The following is a 20,034-nucleotide window of genomic DNA, read 5'->3' on the forward strand; positions in this document are numbered from 1 at the left end:
TGTAGTTTTTTTTTTTTAATGAAGTGCCTCATCATATGTTTACTTAAAAGTGTAAAGAGAAACACTAAGACTGAGCCTCGAATTATTTCACATGCTGGACAAAGGTTATGTATTCTTTGGGGTTCTTATGCCTAGCCTTTTTCTTTTAAAATGAGATGTTTCTAAATGTCTAATAATTCACCCAAGACCTTCGGGTAAAAATATGCTTCTTGACCTAGACAATATTGAAACTTGGTTCTTAGCAGTTTTGTGTGTATGTTGATTTGGACATCATGTATGAAAGTTTTCATAAAATAGTAGCCATTGTGCATTTCCCCACTTATTCCTATGCTCATCATACCTTCTTCTCACGCCAACATATATGCTTATGTAATAGATCTGCTCTGGTATAGATATAATTTCTGTTATTTCCTAGGGAAATGCTAGATCAAGGATTTCAGTGTTTTCTCCCTCCTCCAATCACATTGTATCTACTTCTGTTTGTGCAGGTAGAATGTAAGCCCCTGGAGGGTAAGGAACAGTTCTCTTTCAGTCTTTCTGCTCCTAGAACTTGGCACTTTGGAAGTGTTTGGCAACTGCTTCATTTGAATTGAATTAAATGTAGTTTTGCTTAAATGTGGATTGTGTTAGCTTTTGTACACAGTGATAGGAGTGGACTAAACCTTTGTTTTTGAAAAGGGCAGAAGGGGAAAAACACGAACAGAAAAGAAAACAGCTAGAAATTAAATGACAAACTAGGCATTTTCCAGTTAAAAAAAAAAGCTGGCATGACTTGTTATTATAATTACACACTGTGGGCTACTGTCAGAACATTTATCTCTTGGATGGTAACCTGGCCTCATGGAGTGAAAGTGATTTTTTTTTTCAGTTAGAAGTAATATTTACACCAGAATCATTGCACTTGATATTCAGAGAACATGTGGGCTTCATAAAAAATATTTTGCTAATTTCAGGTCTGTAGTTGAATACAGCATGTTTTGTAAACTTGAACAGTTTGTGAGTTTCTTTAAAGTAAATATGTTCAGGAAAGGTCAATATACAAACTTTCACGTAACGTACCATGATTCGAAGTTGTTTAGGAAATACTACATCATATTTTGCTTCTGAGGGTAAATGAAGGTGGAATGGCTATAAAATCAAAATAACCATTTGAAAATTGTAACTGATTTCAAACTACTATTGTAAGGGAACTCTGCATTGGGGTTTGTTTATCTTTCTAGGTTAAAAAACTTGTCAAAGACCTAGGAATTTGCCTTGGTAAAAATGTAAATTATTTTTCAAAACCCTAATTCCCAAGTAGATGATTTCAGGAGTTTGAGGTTTTCAAATTCAGGAATTTTTGGTTGATTTTTATTTTGGAGATTCAACAGAGCACTTCTTTTTCTGCATTTAAATCTAATTAAGGCTGTTCTGAAAAGTACCTTCTCTTTTTGGAAATTACTTGCACTGGGGAAAGGTAATCAGCTTTTCCCATATTTCTTTTTCTAATCAAGAATTCCAAAAACATAGTCAGAAACAACTAATTTTATTCTCATATTTGAGGAGATGCAATATATTAATATATTTGTTTACATCTAAAATTGGCAGAATGGTCAGAGGATTTCACACCCTTTGGCAGTTTGAAATTTTGATAAAATCATGTGTCTTCCAAAAATACAGTCCTGAAGCACATTTTTTCATCTTCATCAAGAAAGTATATTTTAAAGATATCTACATTTGTATGAAAAAAATGCTTAAAGGTATGTTTAGCTTCTGCCTTGTGATAATAATTTCTTTTTGTTTTCTTCATCTTTGTCTAGATCAGTGTGTGAAAGTTTCTGTCAAATGAAATAGCATATGGACAGTGATGTGCAAACCTTAAAATATTACATAAATGCTAGTTGTTTCTATAATCTAAATGTTGAATTCAAATTCAATCATATGACACTGTAGATATACTCTGCAGACATTTATACGTGAACATTTATATTTTTCTTTTAAAAACATTTAATATTTTATTTTTTCCCCAATTACATGTAAAAAAGTTTTTAAAATTTGACTTTTTAAAAAAAATTTTGAGTTCCAAATTCTATGTGTGAATATTTATTGAGAAGATAACAAATGACAGCTTGCTGAAATAAATATAAACAGAGGCCTTGGAGGGTGGTGGAAAGCAAGCAAAATTTGGAATCCAAGGACCTCAGTTCAAAACTCTGCCCCTACTATTTATTGCCTGAGTCACCTTAGAAAATCATTAACCCTCCCCAGTCCTCAGTTTCCTCACTTGTAAAATTGGGAGGTTGCACTGCGTATGACAAGTGCTTCGCAATACCTTAAAGAACTCTGTGAATGTTATTGTTGTTGTTTGTGTCATTCTGAATTTAGAAACCAAACTTTAGGCATAGTTGGTGCAGCTGAAGTAGCTTCAGCAAAAAGTCTCCCGAAGAATTTTATTCAGCTGAGGATTTCCCTGTTTATGACATGCCACACACAGCTAGCTTCTGTCATGAGTGTACAAAATAGTCCTGTATCATGTTGCTAAAAACACAACCAACAATAGTTATTGCCACATCCTAGACAAGAAGGTCTGGTTATCATACCAAGATATACACTCACATATACACTGTTGTGCTCTTATATACACACATCTGATTAATTTTAAAGGAAGGAAATAAGTTCAAGAAAATCAATGTGAAATCTAACGCTTATGATTAAAGTAAAGTAAAAAAAATGAAAAAAATCAAGAAATATGGTAGCTATGTTAGAGCTAGACATGAAACATACTGATATAAAATTTCAGTATTCTATTAAGTGACTTTAGTGCTCATAAAAGATGTCACAGCTGGGGAGACTGATGTTCTCCATTCATGGAATAGGTACAGAGACAGTGAGTTTTCCCAGCTAGTGGCTTTCAGAGCTGTCTTACAGGGCCTACTTCTGTAAAAAGAATTTTTCTAGCAATTCATCAGTGCTTTCCTCTTCAGTAGGGAATCCTCAGCCTCTGGGAGTGCTGGGGAGGGGAGTTTGTCTTTAGATAGAAATACTAGGATTTGAACCTGGACTTCGCCTGGATTCCAAGTCTACTGCTCATTCATATTCTCCTCTAGGTATAAACTAGCCTCTAGTTATGAGAACTCCTCCTTCCTCCCTTAGTTCCTCTTAGATGGTATCTCTTTTTCTCCTGTATCTTTTCCCCCCCTTCTTGGATTGATTGTTAGGGGATTGAAAGTGAACAAAGAAAGCTAGCTTCAGAATTTAGAAGACCTAGTTTTCAGTTTGGCCTCAGAGACCTCCTGACTGTGTGAAGCCAGGCCGATCTCTTCATCTTAGTGCTCTAGGCCATTTCTTAACAAGTTGTAGAGAAGATGCCAAGCTATATGGCTGCAAGGAGTTCCTCACCAGTGAGTTCCTTTGCCCAGTGCAACCACTGGCCTAATCCCTTTTGTCATACTGCTTAATGCCTTAAGATTTTAGATATATGTGTGTTCATTTCTACTTTAAGGAAAAGCTAATTCACTTATTTTGGGTCTTCAATACAGCATCTAAGATGTCCACTGAAGGGCAAAGAGTCGATGACAGCCCAAGTACTAGTGGAGGCAGTTCTGATGGAGACCAGCGTGAAGGAGTGCAGCAAGAACAAGAAAGAGAGCAAGTTCAACCCAAGAAAAAAGAAGGCAAGATCTCCAGCAAGACTGCTGCAAAATTGTCAACCAGTGCAAAAAGGTACCATGTTTGCTGTCTCTTCCAAATTATGAGCTAGAACAGGTGAATGCCGAGTTCGGGTGAATTTAAGCATCCTACATAGAGGTCATTCATTCTAGTATGGACCCAGTGATGAGATGGACCATACTTAGAGATTTTTTTTTAAACCCAAAGCTTAAAAGGTTTTTAAAAAAGAGAGGGAGAGACTGTTTCTTCCACCTAACAAATGATGTCTGGTATATTCAACATCGTTTTTAATTTGGTAAACTCATACATATTCACAATGATGTGTCCTAAAGACCAACAATGTCGAAACCTGTCAGTTTGATTTATAATGACCCAACCATAAATATTTCCTACTATTCAGTAACACAGCATGGTAGAAAGTAGGAAACAGTTGCATCATCTATCAAATGGACTGTCATTTCCTTCTTCCTGTTGGTCAAGCCAGAAATGCCAAAAGTATGCATCTTGGTTTCATTACACTAGGCTGTGGGTCATTCTTAATACTGCCTTCTTCCTCCCCTGGAGGAAATATAGACCTGGACAATAGATGTTTAAATGATCTTATTCTGCCACATCAATCACTCAGTGGCAATTGGCATGTGCTTAGACTCAGCATTCAGAAGGAATCACCTTTAATATTGTTCTCCTGCCAGTATCAATCAGTATTGCTTTATGGAAACTGGCTCTCAGAAAAATACATGAAAGGTAAAAAAGTGACTAAGTCTATCTTGACCTCATCATTATTATTTTATTTTCGTATTTTAGGTTGTCTGGAATAATGAGAGAACTCAAATTATTAAATTTATAAGTGAAATGCAGTTTTTAATTTTATTTTTTGCCTTGGTCAAGTATGTGGAATGTCTTTCTCTTTACTTACTAGCTGTATATGAGAGGGATACATTTTGCATTCTTAACAAGAGGTGTGTTTCATGGGATAAAATCCACAAAAGAAATTTGACCATAGTCCCCTCCCCCCATCCACACACTTACCCTGCCTTGTACCCTCTATCCTGGCACCTGCTCAGACCTGTAAGAAGAGAGTCCTATTAGGGCACAAAAAAAACTCTTGATTTTCTGGAACAGGAAACCTTTCTGACAGCAAGATGAATTTTATATTCTTGCAGTCTTGATTTGGGAGTGATCTTCCAAATGGTCTGTGGGTTACTGACCTATGAAAGTATATTTCTTTGTTATAACGAATTTTTAAAGAAAGGAAATTGATTCAGTGATTTCCTCCTGAAGCTTAGCTTTTATCACCCCTTTATTTTGATGGTGAATTGTTTTGTTTTTTTCTCATTCCTTTGATTATAAGTAGGATTGAATGGTTTGGATACTCCATGGGATCTGTCCAATTCCAAGCACTGAATAAGTTTAAGAAACCCTACCCTAGCATTTGTGCCCTTGATATTGAATTTCTTATGACTAGTTCTAGTCTTAGGAAAAGTCCAGTGCTAAGTAAGCCATTAGGAAGCCTTAGTCTCTTGCAAATTGGAAAACTTTTCAACTCTAGGGGTGATGATTTTCTTTGATCAAATTAATAAATATTTTCTGCTGCATGTGGACCCACTGCAAAAATTCTGAAGTGACAGTAATTACCATCAGTTGGGACACTTGAGTCTAGAGTGATAGTCTTTATATGTGTGTGAAGTATAAGTTTTAAGAAGGCAAATTGTAGTCTAGTCATCCTTAGAAACTTGATACTGTTGATTAGCTAGAGATACTCTGAGATGCCGGATTTCAGTCTCTCTGTTAACATGAGAGCAGTGCCTTGCACACAGGTCTAAATTCCACGAAGACAGGGAATGTTTAGGTTTCCTCTTTAGAGCCCCATCGTTTAGTGTCGGGAGCCTTCCTGAAGATCTGAGAAAGAATATTTTGATAGATTAAATAGATAATTCCATAAATACTCGTATGAGTGAGTAGCATACCCCTTATTTGAGACATGCTATCACAGTGGCAGAGTGAGCAGCTTTGAGTGTGTTAAAACTTCTCTGGCAAATCTCAATTTTCAGAGGAATTACTGTGAAAAAATATTTGAAGGTGATGCTTGATATCGAGATTATATAAATGGGAGTATTTTATCTTAATGTTAGTATAAATCAGTCATCTTTTTCAGAGTGAGATAGAAAGGAAGATTATACTTATGATTTTTATCGTGTATTTTTTTGCTCTTCACTGGAAAACCAGTGTTTCTCCTAGAAGCATTTGGCATGAAGTTTCACGTTTTGCTCTCCTGATGTGGCTTTGACACTCTTTTATTTGCAAATAGTTATGAAGAGGGACGTGATCTGAAACTTCCACTTTTCCAATTGGTTCTATCATTTTGCCTGAACTGGTTCGTCAGCTCAGCCAACTGCTTTGCATTTTTCCACTAAATTGACTGCACTGTCTGATGGTATGGAGGTATAGACACAACTGTAACATGAAATGAGATGATTTGTAGTTCCAGAAAAAAATAAACTCCTTTCAAGGTGGAAAGGAATCACTCCTCGCTGGCATCATCTCTGTTTTAATTTAATACTTGAATTGGGAATCAAGTCATGTGAAGCTTTGGAAGGTGTTGTCTGAGTGCAAACTTTTCCAGATTCAATTTTGTTTCAGACAGAGGGGCATTTTGTCAGAAATCCAATCACATACAGTGCTAGAACTGTTTTCTTTCCTATGTAAGTTTTAGAATGAATTCCCTTGTGAGATGGCATTCCCCTCTCCCCATTGATTATGAACTACTTAATAGTTATCAATGTGACAGTCCTGCAGTCATGTTCACTAAAGGAAATTATATAATACTTGGCATTCTCTCAGGCCTGAGGTTCTAGGTCTGTGTTAATATCTAACGGGATGCTGGCGGGTGAAGGGGGGGGCAGTGTTTTTGCAACACAGTCATTCCCTGTCATGAGATGAGGGGTAAGAAAGAGGCTGGCTGTTGTGGATGTTGTAGTGGGAGTTCTCAGCCTGGTGCTCTTGGGACTGAGATGTCCTCTGTGCTCTCTGCCAGCTCAGAGATTCTCTGCCGTGAAGGAGTTTGTAGGCTAAGAATAAATAATAACTAACGTGGCATTTTAGGGTTTTGGAACACTTCCTGTCTGTTAGCTCATCAGAGGCTCCCAGTGATCCTGTGAGGCAGCTGCTGTTATGACCCCCATTTTTAAGATGAGAAAACCGGGCGTAGGCGTTAACTTTTCCAGGGTCATGCAGCTTCTACTTCGGATTGTTCTGACCCCGAGTCTGCTGTTACATCCACTCTGACATCTAGCTGCCATACATGCATGTATACAGACAGACCCACATTCATGCAGGGTGTCCCAGCCAAAAGTCTCAGTGTGGTGGAAAGCTATTAAAGCCTATAACTGCACTAAGACTTATGGGAGCCATGTCTAGAGCTTTAAAGGTTTGCCAAGCACCTAGTGACACAGAGGGGACGGCACACACTAGGGATGGCTTCCTTCATTGTCCTAGGACAAACCCCTCAGAGCGCAGCCCTGGTCAGCACCAGGAGAAGGCTCCATCTTTGTACACAAAGGAAAACACATGTTGCTACTTGGCAAATTTCCCTAGCTTCAAGGTGTTTGATTATGCCTCAAATAAGACTATGAGCTTTGTGGTTCTGCTGACCTAGACTTAAGATCTGATCAAATTTTGATGAGAAGATGAATGATGTGGGAGTTTCTGGACTGTGTTGAGTCTCTTCTCTCTCTGAAATTTTGTCTGCTTGGCCATCCATCTTTCACTTGGGTGAGCTTTTGAAGGGGTGCTGCCTTCAGGGAGTTCCATTCACGCACAGAACCAGAAGTGAGGAAGTTTGAAGTAATCACCAGCCTGGAACACTTGACCAGAGGTCTGGACGGGCACCAGGAGGACCTAGGCTCCAAAACTCAGCAGCTGTGTGACCCCAGAAAAATCACTCAACCTCTCTGAACCTCGGTTCCCTCCTGTAAAATAGACATGCTAATAGTCCTTACTAAACAGGTCAGTCAAAAAGATCATTCATGTAAAGTGCTCACAAACTTGAAAACAGCTTCATAACTGAGAACCATTATGGATATTTAGGCTATAATTGGGCACAGATGTGCAGTTGTGGGCTGGAAAAGGAAGGTAAGAACTAGGCAACCACCACTCTCTCAGATTTGTAGACTACCTGGAGACCTTTGCCTCTATGTAAGTGGCGGGAGAATAGTAGAAGGGTGGGTCGGGGCGAATCTCCAGTCACAATGAGGGCACTTCTGCTGATTGGCCAGTTGAGGGGCAGCTGCGCTCCTCGGGGCCTCCTACCACCAGACTGGAGCCCTTGCTCCTTTGGCATTTTCCTAGAGGAAAGGGGCGGGGCTTTCTCTCCTTTACCCCACCCGCAGCAGTGGCAATGAGGAGTTGCCTGAGGAGAGCGTGGGATGTGCTGCTCAGCTTAAATCTCCCTTCTGCAAGAACCTTTCTTGCTACTCCCCCTTGATGCTGGTACCTTCCCTCAGGGATTATCTGAATTTGTGGCTGTCTTTCAGTCATTTCAGGCACGTCCAACTCTTCCTGACCCCATTTGGGTTCTCTTGGCAGAGATACTGGAGTGCTTTGCCTTTTATATTGCTCATTTTATAGATGAGGAAACTGAAGCAAAAAGGGGTAAGTGACTTGCCCGGGGTTACACAGCTAGCGTCTGAGGCCAGTTCTGAACTCTGTCTACAGGGCCAGTGCTCTATCTACTTCACCATCTAGCCACCTGTCTACATTTTCGTCGTATGTAGCTGTTGGCAGGTTGTCCTGCCCTCTGTCCCCACCTCCACCTCCATCCCCAGCTCCTTTAGATCAGGCTCTGTCTCTTTTTCCTCTTCAGATTTCCAGCACTTAGCACAGAGCCTGGCACATAGAAGGTACTTTATACATGTTTGTTGACTAAATGAAGAGAGCTCTGTGAACTTCCATTGTGGGAATTCCCTTCATTGAAGCAGATGAAGGTAGGCTTTGACTTAGCAGTTAAATCCTAGGTAGTTGCCTGAAGCCCATCAAAGTTCATTTAATTTCCTAAGACCTGAAGGCTAATTAGTGTCTGAAGTGTCTTCTACCTGAAGCCTTTTTTGATCCACTCCAGTGCTCATTCCTCCTGAAGCAGCCGCCCCGCCCCATCACTTAGTATTTGTTTTTAATCTATCTTGGATAGACTTACACCAGAAGTCCCCAAAGCCTTAGTGCAGTTGTTAGCTTTCGTGGCTTTAACTGCGCTAAGACTTTGGGGATACATTCCATGTGTTCATGTTGTCTCCACTAATGAAACATATGCTCCTAAAGGGCAGGGCTGCTTCTTTTTCTTCTTTCCATCCCTAGAGCGTGGCACATAGTAGACAATTAATAAATGCTTGCTTATTGATTAGAGGCACCAAGCCTAGCACTCTGTACACTCTGCAGGGCTGTTTCTACAGCCAGAAGTCTTGGGCCCAATTAAAGAATTTTATTTTAAAAATTACTTAGCTAATTGTTTCAGCCTTCTGCTTACTGGGCTAGTGTATTCTTTTAAATGTGGCATTTAGAAAACCTCAGCCCCCAGTAATACTTAAAGGAGCATCATGAGGATCATTCAGTACGTTCTTCATGGTCCAAGATCATCAGATAGAAGGCACAGTGGAAGTGTGAATTTCCCTCACTGAGAGGTGAGGGCAGTGCCTCATGTGGCTGCCTGTCTTCCCTCACATGGACAGAGCAAGATCCTCCCCACATACGGCTGCACTTCTAAGACAGAACTGAATGGCTGTTGTGGCAAACAGCAGGCATCCTGCTATCTTTGAAGAAGGGCTGGGGAGCACAACCTTTCCGACGGAGCTAACAGTGGCTCCAAAGAGCTGAAGAGGCAGTGACTCACTGCTCTGAGGGTCCTGATGATTAATCCAGGCGGCTGCTTGTGTAAAACCCAGGCGCCAAGGACCCACGGAACACAAGTGTCAGGATATTAACGGAAAAGAACTTTATGGAGGGGTTTACATTCTGGGCTAGGAAAAGGATCTGTTTATCAATTTTTTTTTGTTAGCCAGAAACATTCCTTATGGCAGCATGTGTTCAAGGAAAGGTGATAAAAGTTTATTCCTTGATAAGCCAAAGAACAAATTTTTTTGGCTTAAAGAAATAAGTGTAGATTTTCTTAATATTTGGAGCATATATCCTGTGGGATTTTTTCCCCTCTTATTGATTCAAATTTTGGAGGGTCCATTATTTAGGTGTTCTGTTTTGTTATTAACTATGTAAGTGTAAAATTAACTTTTTAAAAAATCTCATTTTCAATCTTGTCAAACACTTTTACTTAGTAACAGGACACATGATATTTATATGCGTGGAAGCATCCCCTAGAACAGGGGTAGGGAATTCAGCCTCCAGGCCACATATGACTTTCTAGGTCCTTGGGCATGGCCTTTTGACTAAGTTCAGGTTTTATGGAACAAATCCTTTTATTGATACTTCTGGCCTGGAGGCTATAGGTTCCCCATCCCTGCCCTAGAATGATAGGGCTCTAGAGTCAGAAAGTAGCTTAGAGGTGTCCTTCTGCCTCTTTATTATAAGAGGGGATACTGAGGTTCAAAGCAAATGAATCATTTGTTCAAAACCATGTAGCTGTTTGGGGAGAGAACTCAGTCAAGTAAAGGAGTAAAGTCAACGCACATTTAGATTGGGAACCCAGATCTCTTGACTGATTGCCCAGTGTGCCCCATTTCCAGTTACATATTCCAAGATGAATAGACATTACTGAATAAACAAGTTAGAGTTCACTTATGGGAGCCATGGCAAACCCATTCTTGAGTCCCAGCGGTGGATCATTTGTTCTGTGGTCAAGTGATTGGCTTCTTTTTGTTCTTCTCCCTGGTACAGGATGAAAGAATGGGATTTAATTCACATTTTTCTTTTCAAGTTCTTGTGTTATCCTAGAGTCCCTCAATCTGCTACTTTGTAAATGTAGTAACATTTCTCACCTGTTTTCATTCAAAAGATGACTGAATAGAGTGTTCATTGCAAACAGAAAAGTTAAAAATAGTTCGAGCCTCTTATTAACTCAGACATGAATTTGAGTCATCAAGAAATATAACCTATGTAAGAACACGAGAGTGGCGTGGTATGGCCTGGAGAGCTGGCCTCTGACTCAGGAAGACGGGCCTGTGCCAGAGAAGAAGAGCCTTCTGAACTGGGGCAACGCTCGGAACCTGCCACAACAGGCCTCAGGGGATTCTCCAAGGCCTGGAACTGCTTCTGCACATGAAGGGCTGATCTGCATTAGGAGAACCTAGGAATTCTTTATGCCAGTGAAATCACAGGGCTGGTCCAAAAGTACTGCCATAGCCATTTTAATTCAGAGTGTTCCTGATAATGATCAACACATTTAAATGCCAAGGGCTTGGAGGCTGAGCATTGGGCTTTGGAATTTTTCTTTCTTTTTTTATTTAAAAAAAAAGTCTGTTGTCTGTCTAATCAGACAATACCTATGGATTTAATCAGCCTATAGAATGATGTCCTTAAGCAGAAAGTGCCTACTATGTGCCAAACATACAGTGCCTGGAGCCCCAGAGTGCCGTGTACAAGGCCCTCTCCTCTCCCCTCCCCTCTCCTCTCTTCTCTCCCCTCTCCTTTCCCCTCCCCTCTTCTCTCCCCCCTCTTCTCCCCTCTCCCCTTTTCTCCTCTTCTTTTCTCTCCTCTCCCCTCTTCTTTCCCCTCCCATCTCCCTCTTACCTGTGTTCGGAGTTCTTGAAGCCTTCCCAACACTGACCTCCAGCCCTGACCTCTATCTTGAAGCCCTGCCTTGCATTTTCAGCAGCCCGCTAGCCATCTCTGGTTGGATATCTTGCCCTCACCTTCAACCCAGCACCTCCCAAACTCTCCTCACTATCTTGACTCTCTTTTCCAAATGCTGCCCTTCGGGCTGCCTGCTTTTGCTGCTAGTCCCTAGTCCTCTCAGGCTCAGAACCTTGCCCTGGTTTTCTTTGCCCCTGCCTCCTTTTCTCTTCAGCCCTCATACCCAGTCACAGAGTACTTGGGTCCTGCCTTTTTTGTTTTTCTCCCACACAGCCCCGTCTTTCCACTCTGACTGTCCCCACCCTAGGCCACGTCTTTGTTACCTCTTGCCTGGACTGTAATAACACGTTCTCCAGATTTCCAGTGTCTCCCATCGTCCTCCACACAGTTGCCTGAAGAATCCACTGCCATACCTCTCAGACCCCATCCCTTCCCTCCCCAGGAACTTTCAAAGGCTGCCTATTCCTAGCAAAGAAAGCACAAGCTCCTTGCTTTGGAAGCCTTGGCTTTTTTCCAGCCTTATCTCGCTGTGTCCCTAATGCAATCTGTTTGACTATGATCCCGGACTGTATGACTCTTCTTCAATCCTGTCCTGCCTGCTTTTACTGTGGTCACTTTGCTTATATAGCAGCCCCATTGCTGGGGTAGACTTACCCCTTCCCTTCTGCCTATTGACTCTCCTTTGATACCTGTAGCAGTTGCCAGCACCTCCAGGAAAGAATTCTCTGGTCTGTCTAGCTAGAAGTAAGCCTTCCCTTCAGGAAACCTGCACAGCCCTCTACTGGAAGCTTTTCCCATAGTTATGCCTCAGTTTTACCCTGTCCAGGAGATGGTATAAAGCACCTTGTCATCAGGGGCTTGTTTTGTTTCAGCTTGATAGCTCTCCCCAGCTTGGCCCAATGCATAGAGAATGAGCGCTAAATAAATGGTCCTTAGATAGAGTTTATACATACCCCTCAGGGCTCAGTAGGCATGCTTTAAAGAGCAAAATAATAAAGCAGTAACTAACACATTGATATTAAGAGACCAGCAGACAGACATGACCATTTTTTTAATCACTCCAAGGACACACTGATTTTCTTTGCCCTTTGTGATTTCTGTACATGAAGCCCAGTTCTGTTTGCAGAGGGAGGCAGTTAAACACCCCCTCCCCCATTTCCATGGCACTTCAAGACTGGAGTACTTTCATATCCCAGCAGTCTATGTGGGTGGAGGAGTGAGTCATGCATCCCCATTTTACAGATGAGGAGACTGGTCTCAGAAGTTCAGTGACTTGGCCACAAGTTTCAGAAGTAGAATTTTAGCCCAATATCTTCCCATTCCAAGAAGGATGTATCTTCTCTGCAGAAATGGTATCAAACAGCAATGGTAATTTACAAACACAGGATTTATAGGTACTCAAAGAAGAAGAATTTCTCAAATATTCCCACTAATCTGAGTGCCCTAACGTTTAGGGACTAGAGGAGGTGAGGAAGTTGGTTTCCATAAAATTATTCTTTAGATGAAGGTCATTGAACAGATTGGCGACTTTTTAAAATACAACTATTTATTTAAAACCTGCTCTATTTCTAGATTGAGTGACAGCTTAGGGTAGCAGGTAGAGCATTGGTTTTTGGAGACCAACCTGGATCCAAGTCCTACTGCTTACCACCTCTCTGGGTAACTTCTATGGGCCCTGGGCCCCTCCATGTCTCTTTGCTGCAGAGTACAATGCTCATCTACTTTGGTAGAGGAAGTCATCACCTCTTAGGGAACTCCCAGCATCAATGAAGTCACAGGGCAGGACCAACTAAACCCAAAAAGTTGAACTTTTTTGTTTGTTTGTTTTTTAAAGTTCTTAAAGTTGAACTTTTAAAAAAATCACTTTTTTCCTTTGATCTAAATAAGGGTGAGGTACTTTTTTTTTAAATTGAGGGCCACTGTCCTACTTTAAAAAACAATTAAGTCCTCACAGGAAAAAAAAAAGCAACTTATTCAATAGTTTAAAAGGTATAATAGAAACTTTTCATCTTCTTTTTAGTTCAGAACAGAAGTACACTTACAGCCCCCTTCAGCTAATTTTGAGGAGAGCCTCTTATAAAGGGGAGAGTATTATATAGATCAATATCATTATTTCCCCATCCCTGGACCAGTTTCTATTAATGCATGTCTGGAGCTCATTGGTAACTTACAGTCCCAGAGTAGGTGTTGAGTGGTATAGTTGGTTTCGTAAGAGCAGGTAGGATATGAGCCCACGTCTTTCTGCCTGGGAGGCAGTTATCACAATACATGGCCACTCAATTCAGTAATATTACAAATGATAAACATACTTCAGCTCTATGTTATGTATTATTCTTCAGTAATATGGCAAAAAGAAGACTTTGATTCTATATTATGATTGTGTCTATTATGTATTATTCAATAACACAGCAAATAATAAAAACACTTTGACTATGTTACAGCCAATTAAGAGAGAGGATATGGGAAAGGAAAAAAAATAAAGTCAGAGAGAAATAGACAAATCATTGCTGGGGCTGAGAGAGGTAAGGTTTATGCATGGGTGAGGGGAGAAGAGAAAGAGGGTTCATGAGCTTTGTGATGAGTCTATTTTCTGTTACAAGCCATTATTTCCATGGTCTGTGAGTGTTAAAGTAAGTTTGCAATGCCCTTTGAAATTCCAGGGGGCTCTCCAGCAACTTAAACTTGAATGGGTTCTAGATCCTAGGATTGGGGACCTTCGAAATCCCCTAGACCAACTGCACAAATGTACAACTTTGTTATCCAGAGAAGAAACATGATTTGTGCTAGGCCACCTTGGGAGTAGTGGCAAAGGCAGGATTTGAATTGGAGTTGATTAACATTAAGGAATTTTCACCCAGATTGTTGACCATTTTCTGATCTGTTTACATAATACTCATGTGTACAATGGTAGCTGGAATGACTATTTTAGCTCAGTACTAGGAAACCCCTCTGACTCAGAGGCCAAGATTAGCCCTAGGTTAATTTTCTTCTGGAGCTCAGAGCAAGTAGAATCATAGGGTTTTCGAGCTGCTTTTGTGATAATTGCTCTGGTCACCATTTTGGAGTCTGGAGACCAATTGCCACTCACACAAGGTGGCATCTGTCTCAGTATGAGACCCCCCAGGGATGGCAGGACTTTGAAATTTTAAGAGTGTTTTCCCTGGGCTAGTCCATCTGCTCCTCAGTACTATCTTCTGAGGTAGGGTCTATTATTATGCTCATTTTACAGATAAACTGAGACCGGAGAAGGATTAAGGGACTTGCCCTGGTAGAAAATCGCAAATTTAAACCAAGTATTAGGGCTCCAAGTCTCGTTTCTTATACAGTATGGTTCTTCTAAGGGTCTGAGAAAAGAGACAGAATGGGGATCAAAGCAATCTTTTCATTAGGCATTGGAGGAACAACCTTTTTTAAAAATTTTCAAACATTAATGTTTGTTTTCCCTGGAATTCAGTGGGTTTTGCTTGGGTGTGAAAGAATGACTTGGTTTTAGAAATTTGCTTTGGAATCTTAGATGTTTAAAGCTGCCAGATTGCTTTATCTCTTTTTCATTGAGATATTAGGTCTGCCTAAAGATCACAATTCTATATGGCCTTTACATCCAAATATGGTAAAGAAGACAGAAGGCAGACCTTAGAGTCAGGAACATCTGGATCCAAGCTCTGCCTCTGACATATGCAAATCACTTAAACTGCTGGTGCCTCATTTGACTCTCCAAAACAGGGACTCCTAACCTGGGGTACACAGATCTGTGGATAGGCTTCATGGGGCCTGAGAATTTGGATGGGAAAAAGCCACATCTTTATTTTTCCCCAGTCTCTATGAATTAAGAAAAAAAAGAAAAGAAGAAAACCTATTCTGAGGATTCCATAGGCTTCAACAATTTACCCAAAGGGGACATGAAACAAACAAGATTGAAAATCCTAACTCAGATTATAAATTACAGGTCAAGTACTGACCTTTCATTGATAGAAGAGATTTCCATACCAGGAGTTCCCTATGCTAATGAAATCTCCCACTTCCTCCTCAAACATTACATCATTGATTTAGAACAGAAAGGAACTTTAGAAATCATCTAGTTTATAGAAGAGAATATTCATCTAGGTATTAACTAGCGGAACAGAGATTCCAACCTCGTTCCTGTGACTTTAGAACAAGTGATTTTTTTTTCTATCATATCACACAGTGCTTTATGGCTGTTAGCCATTGTTTTCCCCAAACTATACCCACTTTTTTGTCTTGGTGACTCATAGAGGGGAGAATAAATAGTGGAAACAAAGTTAAAAATCCCTTCAGGAATTTATGAGTTAATTATAGTAAAACATAAGAAAATCTCTCCAGCACACTTTCTGGTGTTCTTGTACAATTTGACCATGTCTTGAAATAGGCAGGACAACCCTCTGGGTTCTGAGGTTTGATCCTGGCCCCTAGGGATGCCCAGTTGTCATAGATCAAGCCCAGTGTCCTGTGGCATTCTGGTCTGGGGAACATCCCCAAGGCTTTGCAGTCTCCTCTCTGCTTGTGTTCCACCCCAATATGAGAAAGAGGACGTGTGCTGCCAGAATGGAAGGATTTGACAATTAGGGCATCTTTGGGATTTAGCCTTCATAGAGTAACGTTACTTGGAGGTGAAAATAGTGACAGCCCCATCATTACCTTATCTTTTACCTCCCAAAAGGATTTAAAAATAGGAGTGAAATAAAGATTCTGAATGAACACGTTGAGGGAGGGGGGTGGAAGGTATGACTACCTTTAGGAGGTGTATTTTTTAGGGGGTAAAGATCTTTTCACTATCAAGACAATCTCTCCAAACTACAAAAGGAAAAACAAAAACAGTAAAAAACACAGACACAGACACACACCCTTTTCTCTTCCTTCTTCAAATGGAGGCAATGACTTGTTTTTGCATTTCAAAGTATCAGAATTGTAATGTTTATGGGTGGAAGAAATCCTAGAGAAGAGATATACACCCAATTCCGTTTCACAGATGAAGAAACTGAGACCCAGAATAAAGCACTTTCCTCAAAGTTAAATATAAGAGAGTGATTTGAATGCTTTGTGGGTTTTTTTTTTCTTTCTGAGCCAAAGGACAAGGTGAGTGGGGTGGGGAAAGGCACTGGTAAGCATGTATTCCAAACTAGAGTATCTAAAAAAGAATTAACAGGATGAATTTTACCTTTTCAGGGGAGATGGGTCTTGCCATGTTACATGGAAAAACCTGTTTTTTAAAATGGCTTAATACTTATTTGGTTCCTCTCTATCATAGATTGTTTTCAGAGGTCATAAAACCATTGACTAGGCTTTTTGACATGTTTTTCCTTTACTTTCAGAATTCTGTTTTGATATCCCTCATCACAGTAATGCTTGCCATGTGTACATACAGTCATTTCCAAATCATCCTGGGTAACAAGGGGAGAAATAGTGATTAAAAGGAAAACCAAACCTCAGCATCTAACTGCCACATGAGTCAGCATGTTATTTAAACAGGGCGAGGTATAAGCAAGGAAACTGACATGCATCAGTTTCACTTCCTTCAAAAACCACTTTATAGGATGCAATTTTATAGTTGTATAAATAAATGTAGATAGATGATATATAAGTAGTAGAACCATCATTAGATAGACAGACACACATACAGAGATAGAAAGAAATTGTGATAAACTTCATACAGACATGCAAAGTCATTTCATTATGCTGTATATTCTTTCCCCTACATAAGTAATGGGAATTGGCAAGGATTTCTCAGAAGAAATTTATAATTCACAGCACTTTCAGATATTGGAAAGAATCAGAGATACCCTTAGGGCCAGTGTGTCTATCCTGGGGTCAGTGGGTCTAATCAGAGAATTTGGTTCTAATTTTGATCAGGTTTGTCAGCACCATCCATGTGAAACCATTCAAATGGAAATCTAAATGTTCTATGACTTACAAATTGTGCAAAAGGAAACAACCAGTTTACAGTGTCTACTTGAGCCTATTCCATTTCTGGATTTGCTGTGTGCTCCTAGTCAATGACTTGACTCCTTTCAAAGCTACACTGCTTGGTGGCCCAACCTGGAGGCCTCTTGTAAATAAATAACAGCAATTTCACTGACTTTGTTTGCTAAAGAATGACTTCTGTAAAGTTGATATTTAAGTATAACAAAAGATACACAAAGGGGAAATTACTTTTTAGGAATTTCCACTTAAATAGAAGTCATGTACTACTAAGAGCAGGATCTGTCTGGTATGCCTAGCCTTTCTTCACATGGTGCCTTGTATCCCTGGTTGGTGTGTAATTGAATTGAAGTACCCTGAAGACCAAAGATAAGGGGATGGGGAGGAGAGAAGGGGACTGACTTTAATTACAGAAGACTAAAGCTTAAAACTGTTAGTATATATGAAAATTTTCTTTAATTTGATAGATCTTAATGAAGAGAAGTTCTTGCCTTAATACCAATTTCTTTGTTGTTTTTTAAAGAATTCAGAAAGAACTTGCAGAAATTACATTGGATCCTCCTCCAAACTGTAGGTAAGTTGAAGTGGCTTTTTATTAATTTTGGCGCTTGTGCTGTGGATGTATTTGAAGTGAGCAGGAGTTCAGAGTCTGTTGTTTTCTGTCTCAACCTAATTAACCAGACAACATCATTTTGATGCAAAAACGCTGGAGGAACCATTGTTTTCTGTGCAGAGATGGAATATTCTGCAAGGATGGTTGGTTGATAGTTGTTGCTAAAAATAGGGCGAGGTAATAAGGATAAGATAATAGAATTGCAAGGTGACAGTTTGAATCACCTTTTACTCATGAGAGTGATAAGCTCTAAGCAATTTCTTTGCTATGATGAAAGAATATTGATGTGGTAACAGTGGCTAAATATTTTATGTTTGATCATTAATTAATTGGGAAATTCAGTGTTGAACAGGGAAATATGGAAAGACTTTTTGGTGTTTTACCTTGCATAATTTGTTTTCTGGCTATTGGTTCTGACTTCATATAAATGGTTTTAGGAGATGATAGAGGTTTGATTTAAAATGATCTATGACAACATTCACTTGATTTTTACGTAAACATTTACTTATAAGGGCTAAAATATGCTGGCTCTGAAGTGATGAATGACATCGAGGTCCACAGAGAAATGGGGCAAAGGGAGAGGGGGGAGGCAAAACCTTCTGTCTTGGCTCTGGCTTGGTGTTTTGAAGATGTCTATTTCAGGACATTTATTTCTATTTTGATATAAGGTCAGTGTAGGAACTATGCCAGCATTGAGCTCTGATGGTTTAAGATGGTCCCTTGATGCCTTTCATGAGGAAAGGTCAGACTAAATAAAAGGAAGTCTCTGAAATGGCATGCCATTGGAGCTGATTCTTTGGTATGACTTTATATCACTTTCCATATTCTCAATGAATCACTGCAAAAGCAAAGTCAGCAACTATTAATAAAAGAGATATGTTCACAGATAGCTATCTTTGCAGTTTGGTCAGTTGTCAAAAGCCTGTCCGTAAGGAAATGGTTCTGATGAGGCCTTGGTGGAAGATCTTTTGGGAGTAATGCAGGTACTTAGAGAGGAAAGCGCTGTCTGTAGCAGAGGCCTTGCAAAATGTGTGCAAAAAGTATTTCAGCCAATTAGGGCAAATGCTTCTTTACCAGATAAGATGGTTTAATATCTATCTATTCCTTTCTATTACACTTACAGCTGATTCTCATCAAGGCTGTTACAAAGAGCTTTACTTTAGGCTCTGATGAATGATGACGATTAGGAGATTGATAAGTATAAAACACAGCCTGTTGGGGAAAAATTCATAACTGAAATAGTTTGAACCAAATCTGAAGCCCATAGTTCTTACAAGAGTTTTTATTTGTTTTATCTTTCCGAATCCTTTCGCTCTGACAGCAAGGCATATACTTTTTAAAAATCATATCTCAACTGATCATCAAAAGGCTTTATAAAAACTTCCTTTTAACAATTGAAATGGGAAATTTGTCAACTGTATACTTGCCATTCTTTGCTGGATCTTTCATGCCAAAGATCATGAGGAACATTTATTGTACATCAGAAATTCTCTTAGCAAAATTGAACAAGTGTGTTGGAGCAGTTTCTTCAACTGAATAATTAGGAAATGGGGTTCAGGCATACTGACTACCCTTGACCTGATTATCCCCCATTGACATCAGGGCTGGACATTTTTTTAAAGATGGTAGGTGACTTTATTTAGCTTTGAATTAGTTACAAATAGCAATTTGAGCTTTTTGCAATCAATATTACAAATGGTATGAAATCTCGGGATATTAAGGCAACAAAACATGAGTTATTCACTTATACTAAAATAATACCCCTTATTAAACGAAAAACTTGGGTTCAAAGCAGAAAGCAACTTAAAAACAGCATCAAATCTAAGTGAATGTGGACGTGGAAGCCATTACTCTTTTGAAGTTGATTTTAGCTTGGTGTGAGAGGTTTATGATTTCATTGCTGTTTAATTTATAGCTTACGTTTATGTAGCGTTTTAAGGTTTTCACAGTATTTATACAAGTATTGGCTTCATTTGACCCACACAACAACCCTGGGAGGGTAGGTATTTTTACTTATTATCCCCATTTTACAGATAGGGAAA

At 39.7% G+C, this 20,034-nt stretch overlaps 1 protein-coding gene across 1 annotated transcript in view; it reads left to right on the plus strand.

Annotated features, from left to right (window-relative positions):
• The window catches only part of LOC138161686 (ubiquitin-conjugating enzyme E2 E2), a 409,692-nt gene that overhangs the window by 1,495 nt on the left and 388,163 nt on the right, over positions 1-20,034 (plus strand). Inside the window, exons 2-3 of the mRNA XM_069088487.1 lie at positions 3,519-3,702; positions 17,903-17,953. Coding sequence (XP_068944588.1) covers positions 3,527-3,702; positions 17,903-17,953 — 227 coding nt within the window. The 5' untranslated portion in view covers positions 3,519-3,526. The remainder of the gene's footprint in view (positions 1-3,518; positions 3,703-17,902; positions 17,954-20,034) is intronic.

Source organism: Petaurus breviceps, unplaced genomic scaffold (genome assembly GCF_028583685.1).
Source record: "Petaurus breviceps papuanus isolate PSGF00001 unplaced genomic scaffold, PetGlider_PUasm1.0 185, whole genome shotgun sequence".
Taxonomy (NCBI): Eukaryota; Metazoa; Chordata; class Mammalia; order Diprotodontia; family Petauridae; genus Petaurus; species Petaurus breviceps.